The 15,870-nt window shown below is 40.5% G+C and overlaps 1 protein-coding gene across 11 annotated transcripts in view; it reads right to left on the bottom strand.

Annotated features, from left to right (window-relative positions):
• Positions 1-15,870, bottom strand: part of SRPK2 (SRSF protein kinase 2) — a 310,269-nt gene that overhangs the window by 29,231 nt on the left and 265,168 nt on the right. For all 11 annotated transcript variants that reach the window (XM_048836381.2, XM_048836386.2, XM_048836387.2 and 8 more), the window contains 2 exons: positions 9,970-10,070; positions 9,760-9,867 (listed from right to left, as the gene is read on the bottom strand). In XM_048836381.2, coding sequence (XP_048692338.1) covers positions 9,760-9,867; positions 9,970-10,070 — 209 coding nt within the window. The remainder of the gene's footprint in view (positions 1-9,759; positions 9,868-9,969; positions 10,071-15,870) is intronic.

Raw genomic sequence — 15,870 nt, 5'->3', positions numbered from 1 at the left:
TTGGAAGACACACGATATTTAATTATAGATCTTTTTATATACCTGACCCGAGGTTCAACAGAAGGCATAAATTCATTCAAAACTAACCAGTATCTAATATCCTAGAGATACGGGTTTACACAATCAACAATTAAATATGTATCTTTAGAAGAACATTATATATCTTAATATATCTTTTAAAAGTTTTCCATGAATTTTCTTAGAATGTACTCCTGGAATGGGAAAGGACTTAATCAAGCTTCCAAAACATTTAAAATCCTGAGATACCTCTGATCAAAAATGTGCAAACTAGCTTTATTGCAGGAAACTCATCAACAAGAAATAGATACCAACAGAATCAAGAAGAGGTGGAGAGGTGTTGAGTATCATTCATTATTGAATTCTAAGAGCAGAGGCACTTCTATCTTAATTCATAAATGTGTAACTTTTCAATGTATACAGACTTGGTCTGATCCTGAAGGAAGATATGTTCTTCTTAAAGGATGTTTCAACTCAAAAAAGTTAATTCTAGGAAGCATGTGCAATCCAAGTGGAAGTAATTCTGATTTTTTCAAAGACTATTGCAGACATTCTTCCCAATAAAAAAGACATTCCTGTAATACTGTGAGGGAATTTGAAAACTACTAGACAGACATCCAGACAAATCAAATAACATGAGACTCAGCTCTTGAAAGCACAATAGGCCAACCTTCATTATTAATGAATGAACTTGATCTAAAGGAAATATGGAGATAGAAACCTCAAGGGGCATGACTACACATATTTCTCTACAGTAAATACATCCTACTCCAGGACTGACCTTTTTCTTGCATCTTCAGAACTGATTCCAGCATGCCTAGAAGCAGCTTTTGGTAATATATTAATTTCTGATCATACCCCAATCCTATTTACCATAGACACTGGTTACACAACATTAAAATCTTCTCGGTGGAAGCTGAACACTCTGCTACTAAAAGATACAAAGTTTTCAGTCATACTTTTGGGAAGATCTGAAAAAAGAACTTAGCCTTACTATAATAAGAGAAACCTGGGAGGATATCTGGCTTAATGAGACAGATACTTCCAGTTCTTTATCCTTGTGATTCTTCTAGAACAAGATAACAAGTACTACTGGACTCCAGAATGTTTGTTTAAGGCCAGACTGGCAACACACAGTGAATGTTGGAGATTCAAACAGCCATGGGACAACTTTTCATACATCCTCCGTATCTGTCAACAAATGCATGTGTTCTGGAACACCATATACAGTGCTCTCTCAATAACTTTAAGTGTTGCTATCTTTCCTTCTCCAAGCCTGTCTATTTTAGGGGTGCTGGTTTGTATTACCAGTTAACATTAAGAAATGGATTGCAATAACTATTTTAGTGTCCAAAATACTTATTTAGAGAAAATGGAAATTGGCAAATCCTCCCTCATACACAGATTGGCTTAGTGAGCGAGCTCTCTACTACTGCATTAATGAAAAAAAATGACTTTCTAATAGAAACACATTGGAAAAAATATGGGGATGTCTGGTCACATATGAAAAAACTGCATACTTTTGCAGGTTAGTATATATTAGACCTTGATATTGCTATGTTCTCATTTATTTATGTATTTAGTCACTTTAATAACTGATGCCCTGCATGACCTCTATGGGTTCTGGTTTAGTTTGTTTTTATTTTGGTTTTTTTTCCCCATGTTTTACAAATTATGAACATTTAATTTTATTATTTATATGGTATTTCCATCTTGTGATTGTATATGTTTTATTTCATTATGTGTTTGTATTTTATATAAAAAATAAGATTGAAGTTAAAAAATGTGTACATTATGGGATTTGCTTGGCACGACTATGTGAAAATGCTGTATGTCAACACAGCACACTAGTCTGGATCCTGACTCAAAAGTACATGCTGGATCCTGTAAATATTAAAAAAAAGAAAGCACAGGTAGAGGGAAACAAAACCAGTGAAATCTATTTTTTTCATCATGCTAAAATAAAATCAGATCTTGATGACAATATGCAACTGTGGAATATAGTGCTCTGATATTATTGACATGGATTATGATTTTATTCTGATTTCTTTTAACTAGAACAGACATCCTAGGAAAGGCAAATTACTAACTATTTGTATGAGTCCTAATAATATCTAATAATATATTCCAAGGGACCTTATTTGATTTAAAACTCTTATAGTGAGGTGAATGAAGCTTGTTAAGAGTGTACAGTAGGTTGGGGGGGAGCAGATGAAAATAAACATTTCAGGAAAGCACCTGACCACTTCCGCTGTTCGCCAGAACACACATCCAGTCCCTTAAACCTGAATTATCCTTCCTCCTCCTGTTATCTAAGCTTCTTTACTTTCTTCCTTTAAATCTTTTCTAAAACTCATTTTTATCAGTTTCCCTTCTACATCTAACCTCCCACACCTCTTGATTATATAAAGTATGAGACAAATCTTCTTTTCATTATATTATGTAAAAATTATTTTTAAAAAATTCTGGAACTTACAGAAAGCATATGCCTAACCCACACAATCAGAAATGCTTATTTTTCATGCTACTTCCATAATCTCCTCTTCTCTCCTCTCCTTTCTGTATGCTATCTATGGCTTGATCCTGCAAGCTGAGCACCCACAGTTCCCACTAGATTCAATGGAAGTTGTACATGCGTAGCACCTCTCAGGATACGGTCCTTACAGCAACAGTCTAAAGCACCACATAGACTGTAAATGCTTCACATAGGAATTGTTTGGCTCATAAAACTTGCAAAGTGTTCAGATGCAGATAGACATGGCAAAGCTTTTATATTCCTTGAACCACAAAATAATTGACAGAACTTACAGGATCAAAAGGTGTTTCCTACAGAGCTTGCAATGTATGAGGTACAAGGAGTCCATAGTAGCAAATATGGCACTTACAGCCTGTGGACCTTGTAAGCTGTATAGCAGTCCAAAAAGTCACCTGAAAAGCTGACCACAAAGTTAGCCAGATGGGTTGCACCTACAAATCTTAACTCCCTAAGGTAAAGAAAAAAGACTATTTAAAGACAAAAAATATGTTAAGGTGAAGTGGGGTTGAGTGGACATATCAGTACCTAGAGAATTCCTACAATAATTTTATAGTTAGTAAAGAAAACAAACAGTAAAGAGCAAGGAATTCAGAGTTAAGGTTAAACTTACAAGAACCTAGGTATTTGAAAAGATGGAATTATGAATTTAATCTCTAAATTACCTGAACTCTACCTTCTACAGTTGATCTAACTGATAGGAGCCGAGGAAACAACTAAGTTTGATCTCTCTCCTTTACTATTTTTTATTTTGAACACTGGTGAATACTTCTATTTGTAGGATCTTGTAATTCCAGGATCTGTTTGTCCAATTCACATCCAATTTAGCAGAAAAAAAAATCTACTTTTTTCCTCAAAACCAACATACCAATTCAGGGTGGGCATGGAGAGTTCATACTTTGTTGTGGCTTTTAGAGTAGAGGTCAAAATCAGGCTTATAGTGGAAACTGAGCTACAATTTTAACTATGAATTGGCTAGGACTACTATGACTACTTCAAACACTAGATTTACTAAAATCCTAATCTCTACACATTTTTAATATTTATTTTTTCCTTCTTTGCATGACAGCTCCACAATCCTTCTCGTCTTCCGGGCTTACAAACTCAGTGTAAAATTCAACCCTCTCCCTCACACGCACCCAGTACCTTTGGACAAAGTATTTTTGAAATATAAGTGTCTGGAGAAAAAATAGTCATGTATGGGGTTATTTTAAAATGTAGTGTGTAAAAATGGCTTAGATTAGAAAATAAAGATTTGATTTATTTATTTGTTCTCAAAGAGATCTTGTGCACAGAACCTTTCAAAAGGTTGGGCAGTTAATTTTGAATTTATTTCCTACCCTTTGCTCCTTGAAGAGGTCTCTGCAAAATTATTTTAATTTGCTTTTAAAATCACTTCTACAGTATAATAATATAATACCTAATTTATAAGCAAAATAAGTTACTTGCATCAGATTTTACAATCCAAGCCCCTGATCCTACAAACTTGAAGAATTAGATAAGTTCATGGAGGAGAGGTTCATCATTGGCTACTAGCCAAGATGGTTAGGGATGCAACCCCATGCTCTGGGTGTCCTTATACCTCAGACTGCAAGAAACTGGGACTGGATGACAGATCATCTGATAAAGTGCCTTGTTCTGTTCACGCTCTCTGAAGCATCTGGCACTGGCCACTGTCGGAAGATAGGATACTAGGCTAGACTGACCATTGGTCTGACCCAGTATGGCCATTCTTACATTCTTATATGAATATAAGTATGAAGTCAACAAGAAGTCAAAAAGTCTTCTAGTGATTTTTGCCACTTTATAGAGAAAAAAAGAAAGGAGAGAAATTAAACTTAGTTTATTGGACTTATTGGATTTATTCAGTTAATTTGTGACTCTTTGAAAAATGAAAATTTTTTCCCCTAAACTCTCATATTTCAAAAATGTCTTGCCCAATAAAAAAATGGTTACCTACCTGTAACTGTTGTTCTTCAAGTTGTGATGCAGATGGGTATTCCATGTGGGTATGCGTGCACCATGCATGGGAGCCAGACAACTTTTCCTGGCAGTACCTATAGGGGCAGTGCATATTCCCTGCAGTCATAATTGCTCTCCCAGCTGCATAGGGGCAGTGCCGCCCCAACCCCCTCAGTTCCTTCATACCAAATCTCCGATGCAGAGGGAATGGAGGGCAGGTCATGGAATACACGTCTGCAACACATCTCAAAGAAGAACAGTTACAGGTAGATAACCGTTTTTAATTCTTCAAGTAGTTGCATATTCCAAGTGGGTGACTTGCAAGCAGTACTCGCAGGAGGTGGGGCTTGGAGTCTATTTAAAGAACTGCAGGATTGCCTTCCTGAAGTTTGCATCTGATCTGGATGCAGCTGTAACAGCATAGTTATTTGCAAAGAAGTGTATATAGAGGACTAAGTGGCCACCCTGCAGATGCCCAATATAGGAACTTCCTTTAGAAATGCCACTGACATCACCTGAGCTCTCGTGGAATGAGCTGGTACTCCTTGAGTAGGCATAGCCTGGGTTACTTCATATGCTGTCATGATACAGGAAGTTATCCACAGACATAGTCTGTGAAGAGACTGCTTGACCCTTTATTCAGTCTGCATGTAAAACGAACAGACGAGGTGAGGGACAGAGAGGTTTACTTCTATCCATATAAAATGTTAGACATTGCCTGACATGTAATGTTGAAGACATTGCTCCTCTGGGGTTGGAAGAGGCTTAGGGAAGAACACGATCGACGTATTACTTGATTCAAGTGAAACTGCGAAATCACCTTTGATAAAAACAAAGGGTGCAGCCAAAGGGTTACTTTGCCTTTGGAAAACTGCATGTAAGAAGGCTCTGCCATCAAAGCCTGCAACTCACACACACTCTTTGCAGATGTTATCACCACAAGGAAGGCAGTTTTCTGACACAATGGAGAAAGAAATTGCCAGGGGCTTGAATGGAGGTCCTATACGAGCCGCTAAACAGTATTAAAAACCCACAAAGGAACCGGCTCTTTAACCAGTGGGTGGAGTTGAGGGACTCCTTTCAAGAACCTCACTGCCATGGAGTTTGAAAACACTGACTTCCCATAGATAGGTGGATGAAATGCCAAAATCTCTGCCAGGTGGATTTGCAGTGAAATAAGTGCAAGACCACAAGACTGAAGGTGTAATAGGTACTCCAAGATGTCCTGGATACAAGCCAGCATTGGCTGAACTCCCCTGGTTAATGACCATACTGAGAGCAGCTTCTAGTTGTCCGAATAGGCCACCGTGGTTGAAGGCTTCCAACTATTAAGCAAGAGCCACTGAACATCGTTCCTTTTCCTCATCTAATCATGCAGCACCCATGAAGAGATGCAGGGAACTGAGTGTTGGATGCAAAACTTGACCGCAATGCTGGGTTGGGAGGTCAGGATGAAGAGGAAGGAATATGGAAGGCTGAAACGATAATGTGAGGTCGAAGAATCAACATTGTCTTCGCCACGCTGGCGCAATAAGAATGAGCTTGACATGGTCCAATTTCAGCATGAAAATGACCTGTCGGATGTCTGGAATTAGAGGAAAGGCACATTGGAGTGCCGATTCCCAGCTCAGGTGAAAAGCATTGGTCAAGGAGTCTAGACTGAGATGACCTCAAGAACAGAACAGATGGCATTTCTTGTTTTCTCTTATGCCAAACAAGTTGATCGTCAGGATACCCTAAGCATCAAAGACAGACTGCAGGATACTGGGCTTTAGAGACAGCTCTTGAATCAATGAGAAATTCCTGCTGAGGTTATTCATCAATTGATTCTGGAACCCAAGTGATCAGCCAAGGGGGATGTTTTGCTGGATGAAAAAATGCCAGAGACTGATTGCCTCCTGACAAAGCATTTTGGAATGTGCTCCCCTCACCTGTTCACATAATACATCATGGTGGTATTGCCAGAGAGTATGAGAAATGCTGCACCCTTGATCCTAACAGGTCTGGCAGGCATCATAGATGGCATGAAGCTCCAGAACACTGTTATACAGAGAAGCTTCTCACTCTGAACACAGGCTTTGAACTTTCAATGAGTCCAAATGCGCTCCCCAACCTATTCAGGAGGCATCGGTGACTGTGGTCCTGGTTAGTGGTGGCTGAGTGAGAGGAACACCCCGGCACACTTTGTCAAGAATTGTCCACCACTGTAAGAAACCCAGGATTGGTGGGAGGAGTCCGATCATCGTGCTCAAGGGACAGCGATTTGGACAATAGACCAACTTCAGCTACATCTAAAGAGGACACAGGTGCAGCCTCGCATATTGGACTACCTGGATAAATGTGGCCATATGGCGTAGCAACCTCAGGCATACTCAGGCTGCGGTTAAGAGTTGAGACTGCAGCTTAAGACATAGGTGATGGATCACCTGGAATTGCTCAGTCGGTAGAAACGCTCCTGACCTTGTAGAATCTATCTGGGCCCCAATTAACTTGATTCTTCGAGTTGGAAGCAATACTGCTTTCCTGCTGTTCAGGATCAGACCTAGATGTTTGAGTAGGCGTAGCATGAAGTGAACATAAGAAAGGACTTCCTTGCTGGACTTGCCCCTCTATAACCAATCATTCAGATATGGGAAGGTATGAATTCCCTTCTTCCTGAGATACGCGGTTACCACAATCATACACTTGATGAAAAGCAGGGAAACAGAAAAGAGGCCAAAAAGCAGCATGGTGTATTGATAGGGTGGCTATCCATGACGAATCTAAGAAACTTCCTGTGGCTCAGGAGGATTGCAATGTGGAAATAAGTGTCCTGCAGGTTCAGGGCTGAAAACCAGCCATTGTGATTCAAGGCCAGGAGGATAGTTTAATAGAGTGACCATATGGAATCTCACATATCTGATGTATTTGTTGAGATCATGGAGGTTGAGGATAGGTCCCATTGCTTCCTTGGACTTGGGGACCAGGAAATACTGGGAGTAGAATCTCTGCCCTCAGTGTTGCAGGGGGACCACCTCTGTGCCCCCCAAAACCAATAAATAATGAACCTGCTCAAAGAGCAGCAACTCATGAGAGGGGGTCCCTGAAAAGGGATTGGGTAGGGATGTGGAGAAGAGGGATGGAGAGGAACTGTATGGCAACCTGACCTGAAGGTGTTTAGGACCTGGTTGTCCACTGTAACTGAGTCCCGAACACTATAAAAAGCAGGCCAGCCTGTCTCTGAATCGAGGGTGGGATGTGGGGTGGGGGGAACGGGACAAAGAGGGAGAGGGTACCACTGGGTCACTGTGCTTGACACGAGTCAAAACGGCACTTGTTATATGCTGCAGAGGGGGAGGGGGCGGCTGGTTAAACCAACAACCAGAAGGCCTTCTCCTTGGGATCTATGACTCTTTCCGGAGTAGACCAGCTGCAGCAACATTACAAGCAGTATTGCTGCTCCTGATTCCCAGGAGGCCACAGGACATTCAGGTAAGGCACCGTGCCAAGAGCCTTCTCCCGACTGCAGGACAGATGCCCAATCTCAATACCAATATTGATCTGAGGGTGATCTCTGGCACCTATCTGACGAGGATGGGGAGAATGACCTCGACCTGGATCTTGAGGAATCCCAGAGGTGTTGTGGTAACAATGTGGAAGCCAGCCCTGAAGGGGAAAACCACCAATCAAAATTATCTAAAGCCCAATAAGGAGGAAACATCGGTGCCAAAGGTGAATGGGGAAACAGCACCAGATGCACCAAATGAGAGACACTCCGTGCAGTACCAGGAGAGGTGCTGGTAACAACATCATTGATGGGATTTGCCACCAAGACAATGATGTTGCCAAAGGATGCATCAGAATTGAGGGAGCTTTTGGTCCAGGGCCTGACTTCAGCTCTATAGTCTGCTACTGAGGCAGTGTGAGCCGCAGTTTTGAGGGACCCAGCAGCTCTTTGACACGGCGAGAAGGTACCAAGGGCAGAACAGAGGACAAGCTGGTAGATGCCATAGCACCAGATAACTCCTGAACCAGCAGAGAGTCTGGAATCAAGAGGCAAAGCAGGTCTGATGTCACCTGGTATGCTGTTGGCATGGACATGGTCAGTAATGTTGCCAGTGCTGTTGATAGTGGACTCAACAGATGCCCCGTGGCCAGAACCGGAGTCGACAGGACAGGCCCTCACTGTTCTCAGCATGGTACCGGGTAGCAGTTGAACAGTTGCTCCATCCCACCTTCCAGAGTGAGTACAGCGCTGGTCAGCACTCCTCCTAAAATTGGAGCAGGAGTTACCCTGAGACCTGAAACGGTCCCAACTCATTTTATGGGACCTCTTCCTTGCTGCACCAGAGGAGGGTAAACAACCTTTTCCTCTTGGGAAAAACACCTGAGCCCGAGCATGGGGTGGCATCGCTTGTCACATCCGAAGGCAGCCGCTGATCAGAAGAAGGCCTTGGTGCCAAAGGGGGACTGCTTCAGAAGGTGCTGCCTCAACCACAAGTCTCTCGCCACCTGAGTCCGCTTTGTGAACGACTTGCAGATGGAGCACCTCTCTCTGTGTTCATCACCAAGAAACAACAAGCAACCTATGTGTGGGAGGGTCACTGTTCGGGATGGCCCCCCTACACAATGGAGAATGCTTAAACTCTCGTTAGGACATCAAATGGCATTAGCCAACTAATCTACTAACAATAAACTAACACTTAAACTAAACCTATACAAGAAAAGTTCTCAGAAAACTGAAAGCAGAAGTGTGAGGTGAAGTCAACACACAGAGCTCCGACTCTAGCCATGGGCAGTGACAAGAAACAGAGGGCGTCAGGGCAGCACCACCTTTATATGACATGAGGAGGGGTTACGGCCACAGAACATCAGTGCCGCCCCAATGGATACTGCTAGGCTAAGTTCTCTGGTTCCAGTATGCAAGGCACACACACCAGCATAGAATACATGGCTGCATCTACTCGAACAAGAATGAAACTTTCCGCAAAACATTCCTCTGTGCCAAAAGACCATGCAAGGACAATTACTGGAAGCTACTACTTTGAGAATGTTGGAGAAGTTGAGGTGGGAAAAAAATATCAAACTTATAGTGAAAATATGTTTATTATCTCAGTTATAGCATTGCTCCTGTGATTACTTAATTTATAAGAAGAACCCTTATAGCCAGGTCCACACTGTAAATAAGCAAGTGTTCTCAATGAATTTTATTTAGTAAAATAAAGTTTGATTGACATAATAAAATAACAGCATATTCTTGTTCTTACCATACAGGCTGTACTCCAGATATCTGCAGGTGTACTGTAACCTGCTCCTATTAAAACCTCTATGGATCTATACTGTCTTGTCTGGATGTCTTCAGTGAAGTGTTTATGCTAAAATGGAAAGAATGGCATTAATGGAAAAAAAACTAACAATAAAAAGGTTTGTTCTCAACAATGAAGGCTAAAAACTTAAAATAAGATTTTTATACTTACTACCCAGCAAGCATTTCCCAGATCAGCAATTTTAACTCTAATTTTATCTGCATTTCTTGGATCCAGGGGATTCACCAATAAATCCGCAGCACGGGTTTTTGCTAGTACAAACAAGAAGTAGAAGTAGAACAATTAGTACCCATGGCATGTTTTTTATTGTCTATAAACAACATTGGTTTGACACTTCATCCAGTTTCTTAAAAACTTGGAGGCATCAAAATCATTAGCTGACAGTTATGAGAATTTAAAGTGACACTCAGGTTTCCTTACCTGTGTTTCTAATAACTGCAAATTAGATTATTAAAATGTCTTACAGCCTCATAATTTTAGAAGTTGAAAATTCACCCATTCCCATCCTGTATCACCAGTGAAACATTTGACTTATGATTTTAATCTTTCCCTAATATTTCACTCAAGATTGAAGATATCTAATATGTAACAGATATTTTATTAAGATACTGCTAACTTAAGCATCCATTCACAAGTACAACTCTCCACAATAATAATTTTGCTATTTGCAGATTAAAGAAAATAAATAGTTTGCATTGGATGATGTAAAATTTACAAGAAAGATTCTCATACAGATTGTAAATTGCTAAGTTCTATGTGCTAAGAACAAAATTATTAACTCTGTGGTCTATCAGTAGCTCAGATGTACTAGTATGTGGGGACTGGAGTTTGGAATTCATGTTTGGTGTTGTATTCTGGACCAACAAGAACTGAGATTCCTATGAAAGAATTGTGCTTAGCCTTGGAAGGAACTGAGGAAAAAGTGCCTCTCATCTCTGCAGTCAATCATTTGTTCAAATCATTAGCACTAGCAGGTGCCAACAGCCTCTCCTGAGAAGACAGTCAGCACCCAGACCTTTGAGGCTGAGAAGGTAAAGATAATTACAGGGATCTTCTTTGAGAGAGAAAAATGACAATCATAACTTGTAACTGTTATGGAAAAAATCATCAATCAAAATGTGTATATTGTTTTCATCTATTGCAAACAAATTACAACCCTGCAAGGGTCAGGAAGCGTCCTCTCCCCTCCCCTCTATGTATTCTGTAAGGGTGATGGGGTTTTTTTTTTTTTTAATCTCTTTCCTCTGAACCATCAGGGATGGCCACACCTGGAGATGGGATATTGGACAGGGAGGGCCAGAGCTCTGAGCATTCTCTCTCTCAGGTACTTAGCTGGCTGGTTCTTGCTTAGAATCATAGAATATCAGGGCTGGAAGGGGCCTCAGGAGGTCATATAGTCCAACCCCCTGCTCAAAGCAGAACCAATCCCCAACTAAATCAAGCTTACATGCTCAGGGTCTAACTGATCTCCATATATGGGGTCGTGCCACCACTTCCCACAGCTCCCATTGTCCAGGATCGGCAAACTGGGCCACTGGGAGCTGCAAGCGGCCGTACCTTCTGACGCTCTGTTTCGTAAACAAAGCATCTTGCGGCCCGCCGGAGCTTACCCTGAACAAGCCGCGAACCAAGTTTGGGAACCACTGGACTAGATGGTCTGGTGGTTCCTTCTGGCCTTAAACTCTATGATGCTATATAAATTAGTTAAAATTATTACACATTTTAAATTTCAAAGGACAGCTTTATAATAGAAGATTTAATATGGTTGTGTTTTTAAACAGATTGATAAGAATTTTTTTTTTAGTCCATTGAATTGGACTATGAAATAATCATAGAATCACAGAAATGTAGGGCTGCAAGAAATGTAGGACATGTCATCTAGTCCAGTCCCCTGCACTGAGGCAGGACTAAGTACTACAGAAGGATGGCCGAGGATCATCCAACCCTGATTGTTATGCCATGCCGCTCATACATGTGGGCACTAATGATACACCAACATATGACCCTGAGCAGATCAGAAGTGTCTACAATGTTCTGAGAGTGAGGGTGAAGGAACTGGGGGCACAGGTGGTGTTCTCATTGATCCTTCCAGTCAAGGGCATGGGCTCAGGCACAGACACACACATCCAGGAAGTAAATGCATGGCTGCACAGATGGTGTCACCATGAGGGCTTCAGCTTCCTTGACCATGGGATGCTCTTTCGAGAAAGACCACTGAGCAGAGATGGGGTCCACCTATCAAGGAAGAAGAGTATCTTTGGAAACAGACTGGCTAACCTGGTAAGGTTACCTAGGGAGGTGGTGGAATCTCCTTCCTTTGAGGTTTTTAAGATCAAGCTTGACAAAGCTCTGGATGGGATGATTTAGTTGGGGATTGGTCTTGCTATGAGCAGGGGGTTGGACTAGATGACCTCCTGAGGTCCCTTCCAATCCTGATATTCTATGATTCTAAGGTGGGCTTAAAACTAGGTTCGACAGGAATAGGAGACAAAAGCCCACAGGTAAATCCAAAACATGGAGACCTTGAGGAAGGGTTGGAAGCTGGGAGGAACACGGGCAATCACAGCAAGGACAAAGGAGAAACAAGAAGGAATATAGAGGGGAAATCTACTGACCATGTTATATGTTTGTATACTAATGCTACAAGTATGGGGAATTAACAGGAAGAACTAGAAATACTAGTGAATAATCACAGTTATGACATAATTGGCATCACAGAACTTGGTGGGATAATTCACTACTGGACTATTGGCATAGAAGGGTACAGCTTGTTCAGGAATGTCAGGCAGGGAAAAAAGAGAGGTGTTTTCTTGTATTTGAAAGATGCATACAGTTGCACTGAGGTTGCAATAGAAGTGGAAGGCAGACCCGTTGAAAGTCTTTGGGTAAGGATAAAAGGGATATAAAAAACCAAGGGTGATGTCATGAGAGGTGTCTATTATAGATCACTTAATAAGCAAGAAGAGGTGAATGGGGCTTTTTTAAAACAACTAACAAAATAATCCAAAACACAGGACTTGTTGGTGATGGGTGGACTTCAACTAGCCAGACATCTGTTGGGAATATAATACAGCAGGGTACAGATTACCCAACAAGTTCTTGGAATGCACTGCAGACAACTTTTTATTTCCGAACACGGAGAAAGCGATGAGGGAAGAGGCTATTCTAGATGTGATGCTGTCAAAAAGGGAGGAACTGGTTGAGTATTTGAAGGAAGAAGGCCACTTATATGAAAGTGATCGTGAAATGATAAGAGTTCACAATCCTAAGGAATGGTAAAATGGAAAACATCAGAATAAAGACAACGGACTTCAAGAAGGCAGACTTCAGCAAACTAAGAGAATTGGTAGGTAAGATCCCTAAGGGAAAAAGGAGTTCAGGAGAATTGGCAGTATTTTAGAGAGACATTATTAAGGGCACAAAAGCAAACAAACACAATGCATAGGAAAGCTAGGAAGAGACCCCCTGGCTTAACCAGGATATCCTGAATGACCTGACACTCAAAATAGAGTCCTATAAAAAGTGGAAACCCTAGGTCAAATTATGAAGGATGAATATAAAAAAACAGCACAAGCAAGTAGGGACAAAAGTAGAACGGTGAAGACAAAAAATGAAATTAAACTAGCTAGGGACACAAAGGATACCATCAAAACATTTACAAATACTTTAGAAGCAAGAGAAAGACTAAGGACAGGGTAGGCCCATTACTCAACCAGGAGAGAGAGACAACAACAGAAAACTCAGCAGCGGCTGAAGTGTTATATGCCTTTTTTGTTTCACCAAAAAAGGTTAGCTGTGATTGGAAAATATACACAGTGAAAATCGGTGTAAATGGGGAAGGATCTGAGGCTAAAATAGGAAAAGAACAAGTTATGAATTACTTAGACATGTTAGATGTCTTCAAGCCGGTAGGGACTGATGAAATACATCCTAGAATATTTAAGGAACTGACTGAAGAGATCTGTGAGCTAGCCATTAGCGATTATCTTTGAGAACTTGTAGAGGATGGGACAGATCCCAGAGGACTAGAAAAGGGCAAACACAGTACCTAGCTATAAAAAGGGGAATAGGGACAACCCAGGGAATTTTAGACTACTTAGCTTAACTTCTATACCCAGAAAGATAATGGAGAAAATACTCAATCAATTTGTAACACCTAAAAGACAATAAGGAGATAAGTAACAGACAACACGGATTTGTCAAGGACAAATCATGTTAAATGAACCTAATATCCTTCTTTGAAAGGGTAACAAGCCTTGTGGATGGGGGTAAGCAGTAGATACGATTCATCTCAATTTTAGTAAGGTTTGTGACACTGTATCACATGACCTCATAAAACTAACTAGAGAAATATAGCCTAGAAGAAGCTACTATAAGGTAGGTGCACAACTGGCTGGAAAAGCATACCAGGAGATTAGTTATCAGTGGTTCGCAATCAAGCTGGAAGGGCATATCAAGGGGGGTCCTGCAGGGATATATCCTGGGTCAGGTTCTACTCAATATCTTCATAAATGATGCATAGAGTACACTTATAAAGTTTGTGGATGATACCCAACTGGGAGGGGCTGGAAGCATTTTGGAGGATGTAATTAAAATTCAGAATGATCTTGACAAATTTGAGAAATGGTCTGGAATAAACAGGATGAAATTCAATAAGGACAAATGCAAATTATTATACTTAGGAAGGAATAATCAACTGCATAATTACAAAATGAGAAATGACTGCATAGGTAGGAGTACTGCAATAATGGACCTGGAAATTATAGCTGATCACAAACTAAATATGAGTCAACAATGTAATACTGTTGCAAAAAAGGCAAACATTATTTGGGAATATATTAACAGGAGTTTTGTAAGCAAGACATCAGAAGTAAATCTTCCACTCTACTCAGCACTGATAAGGCCTCAATTGGAGTATTGTGTCCAGTTCTGGGAACCACACTTTCAGAAAGATGTGGACAAATTGGTGAAAGTCCAGAAGATAGCAATTAAAATGACTAAAGGTCAGAAAACATGACCTATGAGGAAAGACTGAAAAAATTGGGTTTGTGAAGTCTGGAGAAGAAAAGACTGGGGGAGGGGGGACGACACACATGATAACACTCTTCAAGTATGTACAAGGTTTTTATAATGATACAGGTGATAAATTGTTCTCCTTAACCACTGAGGACAGGACAGGACAAGAAGTAATGGTCTTAAATTGCAGCAAGGGAGATTTAGGTTAGACATTAGGAAAAACTTCCTAACTGTAAGGGTGGTTAAGCACTGGAACAAATTACTTAGGGAGGTTGTGGAATCTCTGGCATTGGAGGATTTTAAGAACAGGTTAGAGAAACACCTATCAGAGATGGTCTAGCTAATACTTAGTCCTGACTCAGTACAGAGGTCTGGACTAGATAACCTACCAAGGTTCCTGCAGTTCTACATTTCTATGATTACCTAGACAATTCCTAACAGGTGTTTGACTAACCTGTTCAGTTTATTACACCTTTTATTCTGAATCCATTTTGTAGTATACAGAATGAATTAAGCTGTCAAGCGATTAAAAATTAATTGAGATTAATTGCACTGTTAATAACAGAATATCATTTATTTAAATATTTTTGGATATTTTCCACATTGTCAAATATATTGATTTCAATTACAACACAGAATACGAAGTGTACAGTGCTCACTTTATATTTATTTTTTATTACAAATATTTGCACTGTAAAAAACAAAAAATAGTATTTTCAGTTCACCTAATACAAGCACTGTAGTGCAATATCTTTAGCATAAAAGTTGAACTTACAAATGTAGAATTATGTACAAAAAATAACTGCACTAAAAATTTAAAAATGTAAAACTTTAGTGCCTACAAATCCATTCAGTCCTACTTCTTGTTCAGCCAATTGCTCAAACAAGTTTGTTTACATTTGCAGGAGATAATGCTGCCTGCTTCTTTCTTTACAGTGTCACTTGAAAGTAAGAACAGGCTTTCGCATGGCACTGTTGTAGCCGGCGTTGCAAGATATTTACGTGCCAGATGCACTAAAGATTGATATTTCCCTT

This window comes from Caretta caretta, chromosome 1, assembly GCF_965140235.1.
Source record: "Caretta caretta isolate rCarCar2 chromosome 1, rCarCar1.hap1, whole genome shotgun sequence".
Classification (NCBI taxonomy): Eukaryota; Metazoa; Chordata; order Testudines; family Cheloniidae; genus Caretta; species Caretta caretta.
This window is presented reverse-complemented; position numbering and strand designations above follow the sequence as displayed.